The sequence below is a fragment of the Asterias amurensis genome, chromosome 3, assembly GCF_032118995.1.
Source record: "Asterias amurensis chromosome 3, ASM3211899v1".
Classification (NCBI taxonomy): domain Eukaryota; kingdom Metazoa; phylum Echinodermata; class Asteroidea; order Forcipulatida; family Asteriidae; genus Asterias; species Asterias amurensis.
The window spans coordinates 12,881,954-12,900,543 of record NC_092650.1 but is presented as its reverse complement, the minus strand read 5'-3'; the positions used below and the strand labels follow the sequence as shown (position 1 = coordinate 12,900,543).

The 18,590-nt window shown below is 37.0% G+C and overlaps 1 protein-coding gene across 1 annotated transcript in view; it reads left to right on the top strand.

Moving 5' to 3' along the window:
- LOC139935174 (uncharacterized) overlaps positions 1 to 11,338 on the top strand; it is a 56,038-nt gene extending 44,700 nt beyond the window's left edge. Inside the window, exon 4 of the mRNA XM_071929646.1 lies at positions 10,201 to 11,338. Coding sequence (XP_071785747.1) covers positions 10,201 to 10,421 — 221 coding nt within the window. The 3' untranslated portion in view covers positions 10,422 to 11,338. The remainder of the gene's footprint in view (positions 1 to 10,200) is intronic.
- Positions 11,339 to 18,590: the final 7,252 nt, after the last annotated feature.

Genomic DNA, 18,590 nt, shown 5'->3' with positions numbered 1-18,590 from the left:
AGATTCGTCTAATCAACAACACTCTAACTATACGGTGAAAGGTCGTCTGCGAAGAAAGGTCGCCACACGGAACGCTATATAGTCGTACATTCTACATAACAAAGTTGCGTTATTTTTAGAGCGGGCATAGCATAGTCAATTGACTATGCCCCGGGCATAGTCACTATGACGTCATCTTGGTAGAAAAATGGGGCATAGCTATTTCCATGACTACATTTTTAACCAATCAGATGATTAGAGGATTCTCTACATGAGGTATATAATCCTTATTATTGCCCTGGTTTCACGTATATTGCCATCAGTGGTTTCAAGTATATTTCCCTTTCCACGCATGTTGCCTTATTGCCCGGTTTCCACGTATTATTGTCAGGTTTTACCCTGGTTTACCCGCACTATATGCTTTAAAGCCATTATACACTTTCGGTAAACAGTATTGTCCAAGTCCCACACTTCGTGTATCACAACTTATATATACAATAACAAACCTGTGAAAATTTAGGCTCAATCGGTCATCGGAGTCGGGAGAAAATAACGGGAAAACCCACTCTTGTTTCCGCACGTTTCGCCGTGTCATGACATGATTGTGTTTAAAATAAATCCGGTATTCTCGCTATCGAGAATTGATATTGTTTTAATGTTTTCTCAGAGAGTAAAGCAATTCATATAACAATATTTCAAAAGAAGTCTTTCTGTACCGAAAGTGTATGGCTTTAAGTTATTTCCCGGTTTCCACGTAATCCTTCCATTGCGGCCGATTTCCACTTATATTGCATTGGTTTTTAAATATAAACTTGGGTTTCTTGCGTACATGTATCGCTATAACGTTGGAAAAAGGCGAGATCACCTTGACTCAAAACGATAAACCAGTCAATAAAAGTAAATGTTGGCATCTGCTTTCACAAGAACAAAGATGGATGACCAATGTCTTCTTCAAAGTGAAAGTAACTTGAGCAATTGACAAAACAATGTTTACTTAAAGATGGTCTCAACTAGGCCTTGCCTTTTAAGCAAAATGCAGCTTTTAGATTTTGGAAAATTCTGAAATCAGAAACACGTCCAGCCTCCGAAACGTTCCACTGCCCTCCACTCCAGTCCATTTCATGAAGGATTTACTGCGAGACGTTCAAGTACGTGACTTGCGTCTGGAAAATATTGACAAAGTAGCCCACGATTGTGGTATAGGGTGGGTACATACCATACATGTAGGTGCATTACTCTCAGTGGAGTAAATGTGTTGATAGAATTGCTGCACGTCGAAGGTTATTTGTAAACTGACAACAGTTGTTGATGTATAAATGTAGATTAAGACGTTACACCAATTGAGTTCTGAAACTAATTAATTGGAAACTTTTCCTTTATTCAGGTATTTCTGTCAGGTTTCAATTTTGCACTCAGCACAATCAGTTTCGTTTCCAAAATGAATGCTCCGTTGAATCAGCAATCAATAGCCAAAAGAAGTAATTTAATTTCACTAATTAGCATTCACTGGTCAAAATAAGTCCATTCAATAGACTGTGCAAGTCTCGCACGTAGCGAAAACGAGAACTTAATTCGAAAAAAAGTACATTTTTGTACGAAACCAAATTGTATTGAAATTGTTATTTGTCAAAAAATTCTTAAAGATTATTATTTTTAACGTACTTTTTGTATAATTATTATTTTAATTCGTGTACATAATAATTGTTTTGTTTAAATTAACGTAAAAATTATACATTTATCGGGACGAGGATCGCTGTTCGACATCGACCTGGATGGTTTTTCTAATAAACCCCGTTTGTGAATCACGTCCAATTGGTGCGATCATCACAAAGGTTCAGCGATAATGGGAACGTCAATTGGGTAATATTCTTAATTGTTTGGAGTAAACCGGAAACTGGAGGTCAAGTTTTTTTCTTTAGTTTTCTTCGTTAATTTGTTGAATTGATTTTACTTTTCTGTTTTTAATCACTTATTTTTACATTCCCAAGAACATATTCACTTTTTAGAGTCATAACTTATGTTAAACTAAAATTACTGACAGAACAAAATCTCCCCAACGTAAAACACCATTAGGTTGGGACCACAATGGTCCCGGAAGTTCAATTTCTCGCGAGACTTGCACAGTCTATTCCATTAGGCCCCAAGACGAATTTTACTTCGCTAAAGCCAACAGCAAGAGCTAGTCAACCATTCAATTTCAAAATGTTTAACCAAAGATGCTCTCACCTATTGGAGTTGAAATGAATAATAATTAGTCTTTAAAGTTCATACCGATTTCTGAACTTCTGGCCGAAGGTAATCATGATAGCTGTCATCCCCCCCCCCCCCCGCCAAACGCACAATTTCATTTAGTAGTTTGTGCTATTATGCCCTCTCATTTACTCATTTTGACAAAAACCTTACAATCAAACTTCATAAGAGCACTAGTTACCTTGACTAGGAATTGTACAAACTAAAGTAAATATAATTGTATACGACTATAATATGTGTTGAATTTGCATCGGGGATAAAGATTATTAATTTTGGTTTTTACCCATACACCGATGTGTGTAAGCACTGTATACTCGGTACTTTTTTCACAGGACTTGGGAAAGTACTGAGTATACAGTGCTAACGCACATCGGTGTATGGGTAAAAACCAAAATTAATATTGTATACAACTAACAAAAAACTCAAATTTTGTGCGGTTTTTGTTGTTTTCTCTCTCCCTCCCGTTCCCATATCCAAATTCAACTAGTTTACTGATCCTTGTTCCTTTTGACGAGGGAGGAAGTGTAACATCAGTGTCTTCCATAGCTCTTGTGTAGTGAACATTGCCTTCAACAATTATGAAATTAATTTGTTTACACATTTATAACCAATTATATTATTCCAATGTACGTCTTTACATGAAATGAACCGATTCAAGAACGAAGGGTATGCGTGTATTCGGAAGAAAGTTAAATGTTTGTATTCATTAACAAAGTATAGCTCAACAAACAAATTGCTGTTCTAAATTAATTTATTGTCAATAATGACTCCAGGCTTTCTATGGATGTGTTTTTAAGTGTTTTGATAATAATGCGAGTTAAGTTAGAAGTACGACTGTACGTTTGGGTTATTTCCGAACACCCCCGAAGCAGAATATGGGAGTGGTTTTCGACTCTAAAATTCATATAATCCCGCTGCGTACGCAAATACCCTCAGTCCGAAGTGTAATCCCTTCGGTCATCTCTTCATACTTGTAGCTAAGAGTTGTTTAATATTGAGTAAGGAGATGTGATTGTGTCTGTGTTTGGCAAGGCACTGCAAATGAGTTTCACTACAGACCGATGGGTGAATAATGACGCATGTACATTAAGTACACATGTACCCATAGGGCCCACACTCAGTCTGAAACTTGCTGAAAATTTTCAGCAAGGCATCATTTACTTCAACAAGCGGGGTAATTTTGAAATCCAGAAAAAGGGAACACATTCAAGGAGTGTAAAGTCTCCAGGCTGATTTACATGCGGAGTAGAAAATAGTGTTCCTGAAAGAACAGCTCGGTGTTGAAGTGAAGATGATGTACGTCAGTATGGGCTTGAGGGTAACAGCAGAGTGTACACGACAGGAACCATTAAGGCTTTTAATTTGGTTATGTTACTGTCATAAGGCATGCTAGATCAATACTGTAAGAGTGATGTGCAACGATTGTTAAAAGGACAAACCCCAGCAGGCTGTTTACAAACATAACACAACACCACGCTTCTCTTCTATGATTTGTACATTCATGTTTTGCATCAGGTATAAATAAACACAAATAATGGACCACCATAATTGATGTGTGTTTATGCAAGACGTAGAGAGTCTGTAAATTCACTTACTTTACATTGGTCAATAGTCCACTTCAGTCCACCTAACTCTGTAAAACGCCTACGGACTGAATCCAGAGTCCAATGATTAATGCAGCAAAGAATTTGTGCAGTCACTGGGTAATGGTAAGAATCATGCGATACGAAACTAAAAAATGCAATTATTGTTTAACCTTCTGGCTTGGAATCAATTATTAATTCATTAACATTATTTTCAGTCTTGTCGAATCGTTTTAGTGGTTGAACAGTGGCTTGGTTGAATTTTTTTGAGTTAGATGATGTCCAACACTAGCTGGCACATTGATGGGGGAAGCAGATCTTAACACAGTGTAAATTTATTTGTCAATTTATTTATTTGATGTTTAGGCGTTGTTGTGTTTGAGTTCTTGGAGGTGTTTTGGTGCTGTTTTAGGGATCGGTGTTTCATCCTTAATTAACTCTATACTCAAGTTGAAAAATGAATGAAAGTTTAATTTTACTGTTATTATTAGATAGCAAATAAAGCAATAGCTCATGCAATCGCAATTTATTTGTTGGTAAGAAGTACGTTTACCTCCAATTAAGTATTGGCTAGTTGATATTTGAATTCCCCTCTGCGCAGTTCACACGAATTGACGTAGTGAAGCCCATAATGGGACCCCTTTCCTGTTAATAGTAACAGAGTTAAATCATTGCTCAAATCGCTCCCGCCAAATCACAGACATTATATCAAACTCGACTACACAGCGCTTAGGTCTGTTTCTAACTCGTCTTATAGTCTATTTTCAAGTCGTCACATCTCAAGTTGTTGAATTTAGTTAACGAAACTACAAAGGCATTGCTTTTGTCGTTATGTTACTAGGCCACGAATCTTGCAGTCTCTAAAAACACCCAATAATAGCTTCAGTTGAAAACATGAATACATGACAGACAATAGTAGCGTACTGCCGCCACATGACCAACTCGTCCAATCCAAGGCAACGTGTTCCTTTAAGTAAAACAAAAATGCGGTTTTTCTGCATGCCTTCCAATGTACCGTGCATATTATGAAGAGTCAGCACTGTTCGGCAATATTTTTGACAAAAACCTTCTTTTTGAAAACAATTCCAAAGCAACATTTTTTGCGGGAAAGATAATTGCTAACCGTGGGTAATGCGATTGTGATTGCCTGAAAAGACATGGTAAAAAACCTGATTGTATTCTTCTTTTGTGTCACTTCAGGTGTTAAGATTAATCAAAAATTGCAATTTCCAAAGTTTTCTCACAGTGATTAAGGAGTGTAGTACTGATTCAACCGGTCACTCTTCGGTAAAGCAACCATTACATAAATAAAGAAAACACACAAATTTGTTTTAAACCACAATTGGCTGAAACAGAACTGGAGAAGACCGAGTAAAGAATTGAAGGACGAATGCAAAACTAAATCCCCATAGTGGACGGCCTTTCAAGCATAAAGAGCTGATCAAAACGAAACAAAATGAAGTATTCTGCAATCCGGGCTAGAAATAGAAACAAATCTTGACTGACACTTCAAGTTGAAAGTGAAAAAGTGAGTGTTGCTACGGTTCATGGTTGGGGATTGTAGGATGTCCGTAGTGTATTGTCTAGGGTCGTTATCAATGATATATGATCATTTCTATGTCCCATGATCAGACAGAAAATGTCACTCAGTCCCCGACGGAAAAGTGAATCTAAATATAGAGTTATCGTGATCCTTTCCCCCGGTTCATTATCATTATAAACACATTTGCTTTTTTCATGTTCGAGACCAACGCACACAATGAACCATTTGCATTTTGTTTAAAACTAAATCCGTATAACGAAAGCTTCCTTTAAAAGGTTTTACGTAACCGAACCAAGAAATCAAAACAAACAGTAAATTTGGCATATAATAATTTAGAATTTGAACAACTTGGAAGTGGTTATTTTGTCTAAAAATTTATTTTGTTAAAGCCACAGATTTACAAATAATTTACAGGGTTTACAGAAGGTAATAGTGAAAGACTTCTCTTGAAATATTAGTCCATGAACTGCTTTACTTTTTGAGAAAACAGTAAAACAATATCAATTCTCGATAGCGAGAATTACGGATTTATTTTAAACACATGTCATGACACGGCGAAACGTGCGGAAACAAGAGTGGGTTTTCCCGTTATTTTCTCCCGACTCCGATGACCGATTGAGCCTAAATTTTCACAGGTTTGTTATTTTATGTATAAGTTTTGATACACGAAGTGTGGGACTTGGACAATACTGTTTACCGAAAGTGTGTAATGGCTTTAACAAAAGTCAGGGTATAGATAAATCAAACCCTTTCAACTGTGTTTTATGTGGTAACTGCCTCATCTTGAAATCACTAGACCCCATACCATTCATAGGACATTTCATTTTACTCATGGGGTGCATACACTGAGGCTATGAAAGTACTTGAGTTCTCTGTAACCCGGTAAAAAATAGTGATTTATGTGTGAATGTCACGAAGGGATAAAGAAATTATGACGTTCAGTGGGTCGATTTAAGATCTCTTACAAAAGAGTCCTCCTCTCCCACTATGTAACATAGCTTTTCTCTCCACTTATTTATTTTCTTTTGTCGTCTTCAGTTAGCCTGGTTTAATATTCTTTGTATTTTGTCGTCAGTATTTTGTATTGTCATTGTGTAATTGTCTTCTCCTTGTTTCTTCTTTGTTGTTTCTTCTTTGATGTTTGTTTGTTTGTTTGTTTGTTTGTTTGTTTGTTTGTTTGTTTGTTTGTTTGTTTGTTTGTTTGTTTGTTTGTTTGTTTGTTTGTTTGTTTGTTTGTTTGTTTGTTTGTTTGTTTGTTTGTTTGTTTGTTTGTTTGTTTGTTTGTTTGTTTGTTTGTTTGTTTGTTTGTTTGTTTGTTTGTTTGTTTGTTTGTTTGTTTGTTTGTTTGTTTGTTTGTTTGTTTGTTTGTTTGTTTGTTTGTTTGTTTGTATGTTTGTTTGTTTGTTTGTTTGTTTGTTTGTTTTTTTGTTTGTTTGTTTGTTTGTTTGTTTGTTTGTTTGTTTGTTTGTTTGTTTGTTTGTTTGTTTGTTTGTTTGTTTGTTTGTTTGTTTGTTTGTTTGTTTGTTTGTTTGTTTGTTTGTTTGTTTGTTTGTTTGTTTGTTTGTTTGTTTGTTTGTTTGTTTGTTTGTTTGTTTGTTTGTTTGTTTGTTTGTTTGTTTGTTTGTTTGTTTGTTTGTTTGTTTGTTTGTTTGTTTGTTTGTTTGTTTGTTTGTTTGTTTGTTTGTTTATTTGTTTGTGTGTTTACTTGTCTGTATAAAGGCTGTTGTCTGCAAGCCACGGCTTATCTAACAGCCTCATGCTCTCGCTCCTGTCGTGTACATAGTTAATTCCTAGTTATTAATTTATTATTTGGTTTTATATTATATTGTTTTTTGGGGGTATAATTTAATGCACTTTAGATTTATTACATTTCTCTGTACTGTTTAATTCTCACAATTGTTTTCTTTTTTCAACAAGAGTATTGAATACACCTTTTATTGAATTGAAAACTATTTGCAGAAGCACTATGGGCTTAAAAACAAATCCGAAGTGGATTTAGATTGGAAGGGTGCATATAAACCAACAATATTAGACTTGCATAATCCATGATATTATTTGAGGAGATGTTTAATTTCTCTGTTTTAACTCTAAAGCATCAACCAATAAAGTAGTCAACACAAATAAAGTACACTGTTGGATAGCAAAGTGTCTGAAAAAAGTAATAAGCAGTCTACATACAAGTCTTACTTCATGGTTCTACAGACATATCAACTCAAACATTGCGTATAGATCAAAAGATAGCAGTCAACACCAACACTCAACATTAAAAGCTCAGAGGGCACAATGGTAAATATCACCAAATATTACCTAAAACACTTCCTTATTGTCAATGAGTTACTGTAGAAAGAAAGCTTGGCATTAGTATACTAAAACATTGTGCGTTACTGGTAATGAGCCCTTGAAGTGACAAAGTACATTCGAGAATGAAGTGATTTTCCAGGAATTTGATTTCGAGACCTCAAGTTTAGAATTTGAGGTCTCGAAATCAAGCATCTGATAGCACACAACTTCGTGTGACCATGTGCGACAAGGGTGTTTTTTTCTTTCATTAATATCTCGCAACTTCGACGACCGATTGAGCTCATCTTCACAACTTATGCACATGTTGAGATACACCAACTGTGAGAAATATAGTCATTGACAATTACCAACAGTGTCTAGTGTCTTTAAAATACGTTAAAATTCTTGCCGGTGTGGCAATAATTACTTTGTTGTTCAATGCCTTATACAATCATGTCACAGTATTAACTTCATTGAATTATGACGGCGGAAATTAAAACTGTTTCATTAGCTTGAAATGACATTTAGCAGATAATCCATTCTCTTTCACTACCATCTTCGGTTCTATTCATAGCTCGGGCTACAATTGATGGGTCTATTTGGGACCGGACGGCTTTAACTGCAGCACCCTCTTTCAGGAAGACTGCCTACTCCAATTCTTTAGTCTTCAATAAGCATTTGCCCTTTCCAACCTCATCACTCTTAAAGTTGTTTTTGTGCCGATTTTAAGGAAAACTTTTTCTTATTAATCTGGAACGACATTTTTGAAAAAAACAACAGCAAATTAACAGCCAACGTTGTGATTTTCAAAATGAGGGTGATATGCATAGACTAAAGAAAGACGGTTAATTCAGCAAGCGGTCTGTTGAATACGTATCCGTTGGGTCTATCCACCAGCCGTTATGGGAATTAACCGATGAGATCAGCTTAAAGGAACACGTTGCCTTGGATCGGTCGAGTTGGTCTTTAAAAAGCGTTTGTAACCGTTTGTTATAAAATGCATACGATTAGAAAGATGATTTCAAAGTAGAAACTTAAACAATGATTCACACAAATTTGCCTCGCAATTGCGTGTTTTTCCTTTTACTTTGCGAACTAACACGGTCGGCCATTTATGGGAGTCAAAAATTTGACTCACACAAATGGCCGATTGCGTTAGTCGACGAGGTAAAAGGAAAACCTCGCAATTTCGATTAATACTTGTGTGGATCATTATATTCTACTTTTCAAAGACCAACTCGACCGATATAAGGCAACGTGTCCCTTTGAAGGAACACGTTGCCTTGGATTGGTCGAGTTGGTCTTTGAAAAGCGTTCTGTAACCGTTTGTTGTAAAATGTATATGGTTAGAAAGATATTGTAAAAGTAGAATACGATGATCTACACAAATATGCCTCGAAATTGCGTGGTTTTCTTTTTACCCTGTCGACTAACACGGTCGGCCATTTATGGGAGTCAAAATTTTGACTCCCATAAATGGCCGACCGTGATAGTCCGCGACGTAAAAGGAAAACCGTGCAATTTCGAGTGATACTTGTGTGGATCATTATATTCTACTTTTCAAACATCTTTCTAACCATATACATTTCATAACAAACGGTTTCAAACGCCCTTGCTCAAGGCAGTCGAATTATTCACTCCGAAAAAAGACCGCCGCTGTGTAACCCACCCGTATTCACTGTGCGTAACATCGCACGACACGATGCCCCCGTACACTATCCGCATGCGGAGGCCGTCAGGCCGACAGCCTTGAAGGATCTGTATCTTCCGGGTTTAATGTGTTGTATTGAAAAAATTCCAATAGTGGACGAAATTGGGGGGGGGGGGGGCTCGAGGATATGCTAGTATGCAGCTCATGAATATGTATATCGTTCGTCAGACCTATCAGACAACACAGGATGTGAGACAAATGAATTATTCATTTTGACGACCAATCACGCACTTCCCTTATCACGACCTTTTGGACCCTATCATGCGTCCGTGGTGGTGGTGTGTGAGGTAAACATGTCTCGTCTTTCGCGGGCATTATGGTAATGAGCTGACCGTGGGAACTCTTCGCTTATTATAGTAATGAGGTCAGTGGCTTCAACACAGATCCTACAAGGCTGTCGGCCTGACGGCCTCCGCATGCGGATAGTGTACGGGGGCATCGTGTCGTGCGATGTTACGCACAGTGAATACGGGTGGGTTTTACGCACAGTGAATACGGGTGGGTTTGTACACAGCGGCGGTCTTTTTTCGGAGTGAATAGTTCGACTGCCTTGAGCAAGGCTAGATCCAAGGCAACGTGTTCCTTTAACCATCATAATGGCAACCATAATGGTTATGGTTTAAGGGCCCACATTCGGCAATGCGCATTTCTCCGTATCCCAATGAATGCAGGATTTGCAGCCTGCCATAAATTTGCAATAAATTTTGTGTGAGCATTAGGGAGCTTGAGAATGTGGATATTATTTTCAATAAATCAAACATCACTTCATGCGTGGCGCCGTCTGTCATCATTCTTAACGAACTGCTCATGTTTATGGTCAATAACACTCTTCTTTTTATATTTTTTATATCTAGCTGACAAACTAGTGAGAAGTAAGCGAACCGAGGCATTCGGTATACTGATGTCAGGTGCCGTCATCTTCACCATTATCTTTGTAGCACTGCATTGTGGTGGGACTCCACCAATCAAGGTACGTCCCACAGTACCTGCAGAGACAGGAGGCAGACACGTCACAGCTAATGCAATGTTTGCCGGTCGGGCAGCAAGGGCACCCGGGCCAGTTGGGCACGTGTAGTTAGAGTATTATTTTTGGTGCTTTATTATTTTAACAATTTGAATTGTCCAACATTAATAATGATTTATTATAGTAGGTAATTTCTTTAAAATGCTTTTAATGAAATTAACATTATTTTTGTACTTTAACAATTTGTTCGGAAGATTATTCTTATTTGTAAATTAAAACAAATAATAATTAAGAACATTAAGCCCTTATTGATGGTTATCAAACGCAGGTGTACCGTTCATTATATATCATATACCGGTAGAGATGTAACTAAAAATGCTAAACAATTTAGAGGAAATATTGAGCCCTATAGCGTCATGAGCTTAACAACTATTGCCTTGTTCTATCTATGGAATGTGACGTCAATGCGTTGTATAGTGTGTATGTATTCTAATGCACTGCCCATCGTGAAAAAACACATAAAATAATGTTTGGTATTGTGAACACGTAAAGCAGCAACCAAAAATGATTAAAAATGACAAGTATAAAGGAAAAATATTACATAATATGTAACGAGGCGTGTTGTTTTATGTCACGCACTTAATACGAACCCATGTGTTGTGTGCAGTTATATAAACGTATATTACCTGTAACCAAAAAACTACGTGTTGCATTGTTGTCGATTGCAGAAAAAAATTGTAACAAAATAATCTGTCAACACAAGAGAGCAGAGTTAGATTCAAAGACAAGGTAAAACATTAACTAAGAGCAAGTTGGATGTAGGGCATAAGTTCACTATTATTCAAACCTAGGTCACGCATGAAAAACCACACCAAACACTGCAGATAAAATCGAGCAAACCTCATTAAAACGCATGGGTTGCGGGTAGACTGTAGTGGTTTCTACAAAATGGTCGCTGATCGAACTTGCCCCAAGCATAGGGTGCCATCGTTTAGCTTCGCTTGGTCACCCCGGTCTGCCCCGGTTGGTTCGAATAGCTTTGACGGGGCTCACCCGGGTAAGCCCCCCTCCCCCCCCCCCCCCCCCAGTGCCCTGCTTTTGGAGTGGGTCACTTGGGGGTGACTTGAGTTGCATGCCGTCACCACGAGAGGGCGAGTGTGATCGTTCGTTTAGCTCTCGTCAGGTTTGTACGTACGGCTGCAAGTATGTACGGCTGCAAGACGTGAAATGAATGTAAAGGTCAAAGGTACATCTGGCAGCATCCGGCCAGGCAGGTATCTGCCGGCCATTATTCAGGAACCTCGAAGTGTGACATCAGGGCCCAACTTCATGGCTTCTTGCTTACCGTCGAATTCTGTGTTTACGAGCACGATTCCCCGCTTACGTGCAAGCGCCGAATGTGTGTGCTAGCCTTGTAAGCGTAGAATGCCTAGTAACGTGGAGTACGCACGCGCAGAAGCCAAAATTCGATTCTAACCCGTGAAATACGCTTGCCGTAAGCACAGAATTCCCTGCTTCCGTAAGCGCCGATTATGTGCTTACGGTAAGCAGAGCAATGAAATTGGGCCCCGATTATGCACTTGCAATAAAAGTATTGTAAGTCTCGTGTCATTGGCATTTCCAACTTGTCCATCGCAACATGATGCCTTTCAAAAATAGTGTCTCAATGCTTACCGGCACCTCGTGGTGTGGTGCATTGCTTTGGACACCAGTAACCTTGTGAATTGTGGTGTAGTGTTCGCACATGTAGACATTCAAACCAAACTCTTCTTCGGTTGACCTATGACGTTTTAATACAGAAAATTACTAAAAGTATTATTTTTAAAAGCTGACATCATTCAAGTTCCTGTTGTATTACATAACAATATTGATAACCTACTTGTCCTTCACCAAAATGTTTTACCTTGTCTTTGTATTGGTTCGAATGCAGCGAGACAAATTAAATTAAAAGTTTTAAATAAATCATTAAACTAAACCATACTGGTATTGTCATTAGTTAGTTCAGAAGTATGACTTAAGGTTTAAGTTCAAATTTCATGTCAACATTCCAGTTTTGAAAAGCAGTAGAATGAAGTCTTTAACATGGTTAACCGCAGGCAATAACTGACAAAAAGAATGAATAACATTTATTAGGTAGACATATTTTGATTGTTAAAAAACATGGTTTCGTATGAACACGAAATGTTGAGAGGTGCACTTTGCAATGTAACTTTGAATAAGTAGCTGTATAAATAAGGAACGAAAATTGGACTGGAGGAGATAGCCATGCAGTGACCAAAGAGGGAGGCCAAATACCAGTTTTTGAAAATGGCATTACATTTTATGTTTAATTAATATTATACCCACCTTTTCTTTAAATTCTGTACAAGTTTTCTTCATTCAAAAATCCGGACCGAACTCCTTTTAAACATTCTCTCCATACAGAACAATTGGTTCGAGTAATCCGGAGAAATTATTCGAACAAAGTCGGTAAAAACCTATAGCATGGGCCGGGAAAGAATAAAGCGGCCTCTCATGAATAAGCAACTTGTGAAAACGCGTCAACACTTGGTGTAAACTTGCGTCAACACTTCGTGTAAACTTGTTTGTAAATCGTGAGGACGAATTGCTCAATCCTTGAAACTCATTTTATTATGGTAATTTAGATACTCCATCCCTACTGCTATGTGCAATTTGCCCTTTCGTTGACATTGTAGGATAGGTGCGCCCTCAACATACATAAGAGCAATTTCTTTCCAGCATTAGCAATGTGTTCATTTAATCATGGAAACAATCGCGAAAGTAACTTCTTTATGGAACAACGTCAAAAAAGAGCCCTGCACACTTTCCATGAAGATTTCTATTGCTGATCAATTATTAATATGTTTACACAGTTGTCAATAGTAATTGTTGTTTTGAAGAAGATGTTTTGAGACCAAACTATTGTAGAATGTAATTTGCATTTTTCATAACTATACCCACTTAAATTGTCTGATTTATTGATGTAAAATTTGAACACCATTATGATCTTCCTTAGATTTTGGTTAATCTTGTGTTTTGGTTTGAAGTTATTTGTTTGTATTTTTTTTTCTCGAAAAGTTCCGAAAAAATAGCTCAGAGTTTTGTGTATTTATGAACCCTTTTTGTAAATCTAATTCAGGGCCTTATATTTATACGTTTATTTAATTGAGATTTGGAACAAGTTGCTTGCCATTTTTATTCACCGCAAAAGTGCATTTTGTACAAATATGTATTTGAATATTAATTTTCTTATTTTGTGTTTTTAACAAAAAATATGCAATTTGAAGTGTATAGATAAATGCAAACCCTAATTGTGTTGTATCAACTTGGTTGGGTCAGAGTACGGGGCGAGTCGAGGAAGGGCTGGGAGGGGGCTGCGCTCAGGTGGGATTTTGTATGGATTCTCGAATGAGATATCATGCATCAAGTGATGAGTAGCTCGAGAACTGTAGATTGTGTGTGGTGTGTATCGAGAGGTTTGACTGCAAGTTGCAGTCTGCAACTACAACTTTGACATAAATTTTAACAATGCAAACTGTTAAATCAGCGCCCGCTGTGGGTGATCTAGCGTCATTTTGGGCGTCATCAACTTGGAATGGATGGTAATTTAAACCTCTTGGAAGAGATGAGCTTGACCCAATTTTCCTGTGTGTTATTGAAGTATTATAAGTTTACCAATATTAAGTTGTCCATAAAAAAATGTAAACGAGCTCAATATCTAAAAGCGGTTCATTATAAGATATTACCGAACTTATGTGAAATCGTAGTAACGGATTTATATAGTAAAGCGGGTAAAACTTCTTTTCTTTATTCATCCATAAACCCATTACGTCTAGAAGGATTTCATAAGCCGTGTTAATGGATTATAAATCCGCATTTTATTATTTAGAATGTTATTAACGAGGATTATTTTCAGAGGAAAACATACGCCAATCCCTTATGGCTACTGGCTGCATACGAATTACAGGCGGCCATGAGTACATCAAAGCATACCGTTACATTAATAAATCACATGTCCACAGACACTGGCTGATTCAAAAACTGAAATATTCAACAGATTTTTAACTCCAGAGTATACTGGCAACAGTAAAAGGAGAGTGTACACTAATCCGAATTCTTGAATATTTTCTATATGGGCTACGGTCATTTTTCCGGAGCACTTCCCTTCAAGAACTCAAAATGAATGTTGGTGAAAAAAGTTCACCTATTGCATAAATTTAGTTGGATGATTGAGGCGGTGAAAAAAATACCCGAATTTCAATAAACAAAACACTCACGTTGACTGTTTTGATTTTGATCACGGTGTGAATAGTCGCTGCGTTTGGGGTTTATGGTTAAGATTTGTACTTCAAAGAAATATTTTGTTATTTGTATTCAGCATTTTTGTTTTTGCGATACACCCCGCGCAGTTCCTCGTATTTTGTTCAAGGTGTTTGGGAGTTATGGAATTCATCATCATTTGTTTTATTCCAAATTGATGAGATAAACAGTATTACACCCAGGCTTATTTCTGTATAATTATTCCTCAAATGTTGCCACCGTGGCCCAGTGGTAGACAATCATACAAAATGGTTTCACTAACTATCAACGGTATTTAAAATTTGATTATCAAATAAAAACTAAATATAGGCAGAAATTGCCAACTTTCCCTCCATAAACATGTACGGGGAAATTGTTATGGTTGGATGTTTTGGTGTTTACAATTATTTCATACTGTTCGTTAAAGATGTTATGTCAGATTTTTGGCCCCAAACATTAAAAAATAGATTTTTTGAGTGAATGGTATTTCAAAGAGTATCACCCGCCCTAACGAAAAAAAAAGTTTAACTTTTATTTTAATGGTCAGGAACCATGACAAAAATGTAAAACGTTTCTTATAAAACACATAAGAATTGGTCACGTGATATATTGTCGGGTTCCCGACAAAAACTAATTTTGTGCACTTTATTTCACTGCTACTAATAACTGGCGGACTTTTTCGAGCAATGGCTCAAATGAAAGCTTGTAACTTTCTCGACCCCTATCAAAATACCTATTGAATTGTAAATCAAAATTTTGGGGTCAAATCGGCCAAAATTCTGACATAGCATCTTTAATCCATCAAAGACCTTCCCCCCTTTTTTTGACGCCACTCGAAACCCAGCAACATATATTTTTAAAGACGTAGAGTCAATGTAACTTGGACTGGATGGAGATTCATGTGCGAATGACTCTCATAAATCTACGCCATCAACGCTTTAAGCTTCCAATGGAACCATTCGCGAATGGGAAACTCTTAAAACTATACTTAACGAGTTTTCAGTCAATAGTGGACATGGTTGCCGAAGAAAATATTGCAACTGTTCAGAGTAAAAGTTAAGTATTGATAAATGGGAAACGTTGACATTATAATTATACGATAATCAGGGTCTTCCGAAATCATACCTTAAAGATGCATATTCCATGATGATCGATTTCAACCCTTCAATAAGTCATTGTAATATCCAACTCTATTCATTCAGTGCTGCTGAAGTGAAATCGGTTAATGACTGAGCTTACAAAAAAACTCTCGGTCGGAACTGACCCAGTTTAATCCGGAGCCTCTGTGTCAAACTAAGGCCGTTTCCAAATTGGTGGCTATGGCTGCGGCTACGACCGTTGCCAGGGGTGTTGCTGAGGGCGTCCTATACTTCAATGCATGATGACGCGGTGATCCGGCCGTAGCCGTAGCCGTAGCCGCCAATTCGGATCCCGCCTAACTGAAAGTGATGTCAAACTGACGTTACTAATCCGTGTCAAATCACATATTATTTTCAACCAGCCTAACCCAGACGTGGGTCCTAAAAAGATACCCGGATTTCCGGAACCTGAAGTCAGGAGTGCATTGATTCTATGGCCGTGTCCGAAACGACTACTTCGGCTACAGCTACGTCTAGATCAGCGCGTCTACCAGTGTTGAAGAATAGGTAGACGCGGGCGATCTAGCCGTAGCTGTAGCCGAAGTCGCCGTTTCGGACACGGCCTATCAAACCGTGGTCGGATCTACAATGAGAGGAGTATTCCAGAATTCATCCCATTGTTTGGAAATATCGGAACAGTAATGTGCACATTTTTGGTTCAAAAAAACAACAAGAAAAACATCAACATGGAGTATACATTTTTAACAAATGTTTGTATAAATTCTGTATAATAAAAGGAAGGTTTCAAAATGTAGATACAAAACATTATAGTGTAATCAGAGTATACGAAAGTAGCTGACTATATTAAATAACGAAAACAATAAGACTGAATATGACGCATATCTCGGCACCGAGTGCTTATAAGTGAATGGAATTAAATAAATTACTTTTAAAAAGTAAATGATGTACAAATAATCTTTTCAAAGGTATTCTGTAATGGTACCGTACGAAATACCTTCTGATTAAAGAGAAAAAGGCAATTTTAAATATAAACGGGAAACCTATTTTCGAAGTCACAATCCGTGACAGCAAAGCTAAAGTATTAGTGCTTTGGAAAGCAGAGAGTCTTAATAACCTTAAACACTTTGGATGATTACAAAATTTGAACTAAGTGTGGGGTGTCAGCAGTTAATTTGATTAAGAATAATAAGGTTGGATGTACAGTTTCTGTAAAGTCTGTAAAAAACCTCCCTGTTATCTGACTGCACTGTGGCAACAATGTAGGGCTTCTGGAGTGTTCTGGGCCCAATTTCATAGCTATGTTATGCACAAAAATTTGCTTAGCAAATCAAGGAATTTCTTCCTTGATAAAAACAAGATTAACAACAAAATGTTCACATGTTCTTCAGGAAAAGCAAACAACAGCTGAATACCAGTAACAAACAATATGCAAAAAATGGAAATTTTGTTGGTAATCCTGTTTTTATCAAGGAAGAAATTTCATGCTAAGCAAATTTTGGTGCTTAGCAGCTCTATGAAATTGGGCCCATGTAAAAAGAAATGCTTTATTTCAATGGTGTTGCATTCGTCTATACAGCTCTTTAAGGGTCTTGGAAATTTGTAGAATAAATTAAAATAATAATAAACTTTGTTTGTTCTAACAAACTTCTAAAAACTGACATCGGTGTTTCAACAGTAATTTTTTTGCAAACATCAATTAACAAATTAACATAATAAGTTAAAGTTTTTCAGACTAAGGGGCAAGCACACTTTGAGTTTGACATTGTGACATCAAGAAGGTTGATAAAGTATATAATAACATAAAAACTGTTAATCAAAGGTTCATCATTACTTAGAATTTCAACATGAAAATAAATTGAAACGTCATTGCTTCAATTGATGTGATTCGTATTTGGAAACTTTAACAACGTTACATATTGATCTTAGCCGATGTTGAGGCACCACGCTCTTTTAAGAAGGTTTTAGTTCGAGTCCCGCCTAGTTCCCATTTTGGACGATGTCTTTTCAAAACGTGTTCGAAATTCAGGGTGGCGCTTGTGATCAGCAGAAGTTATTGCCATTTAAATAACAAGACATTGTAAGCTGTTATTGACTCTAATATTGTGTAGTGTGGTCTGTCGTGGTTCCCGCATCTGTATACACTAGTTGTGAGCAATTTAAACCTTAAGGGTACCGTTCAAACCATTCCACTTAACATTAATGTATGTGCCTGCTGATTGGTCAATAATGAATCAATGTAAAACTGCACACAACGCTTTAAAGCATTCTTTATAACCGTCTGAAATAAATTATAAGTAAGCATTGAGTAATATTGGTTATAGAGATATTTATTACACTTAAACAAATTGTTCCCGAGGTATTTTTGAGAGTTTTCAGTCGGGTGGACTCAAAGACTTTATCAAAAGGTTTTAGAAACAATGAGTGTACTGGTTTGCTATAAAGATATTGCACTTCCTATGACATAAAAGTCCTTGGTCCACCTTATGGTGAACTCGACCCCCATTGTGTTACACCGTACAACATATTTAAATTAATTGTATCAAAGTAACAAAAAACAAAAAAAGAAATTACGCAACACTAATGATTAACGAAATAAAGAGTTTAATAAAAACTCGCCTAAGTCTTTCGTGTGTTTTAAGAATGACTTTGTTTACATAATTATGTTATTCGAATAAAACAAAAAACATGATGAAGTTAACTGAGATGTTGCTGTTTTTGCATTGTGGCGAAATTAAAGCAAAATGCAATGATTTGTCTTTGTTTCCGTCTTCATTTTTAATGTGTGTTTTTTGGTGAACTTATTGAGGCACCATGCATCCCCATTCCATGTGACCACGATCCCGTCTGCTACTTCCATATAAATAGCGGATTTGATACTTTA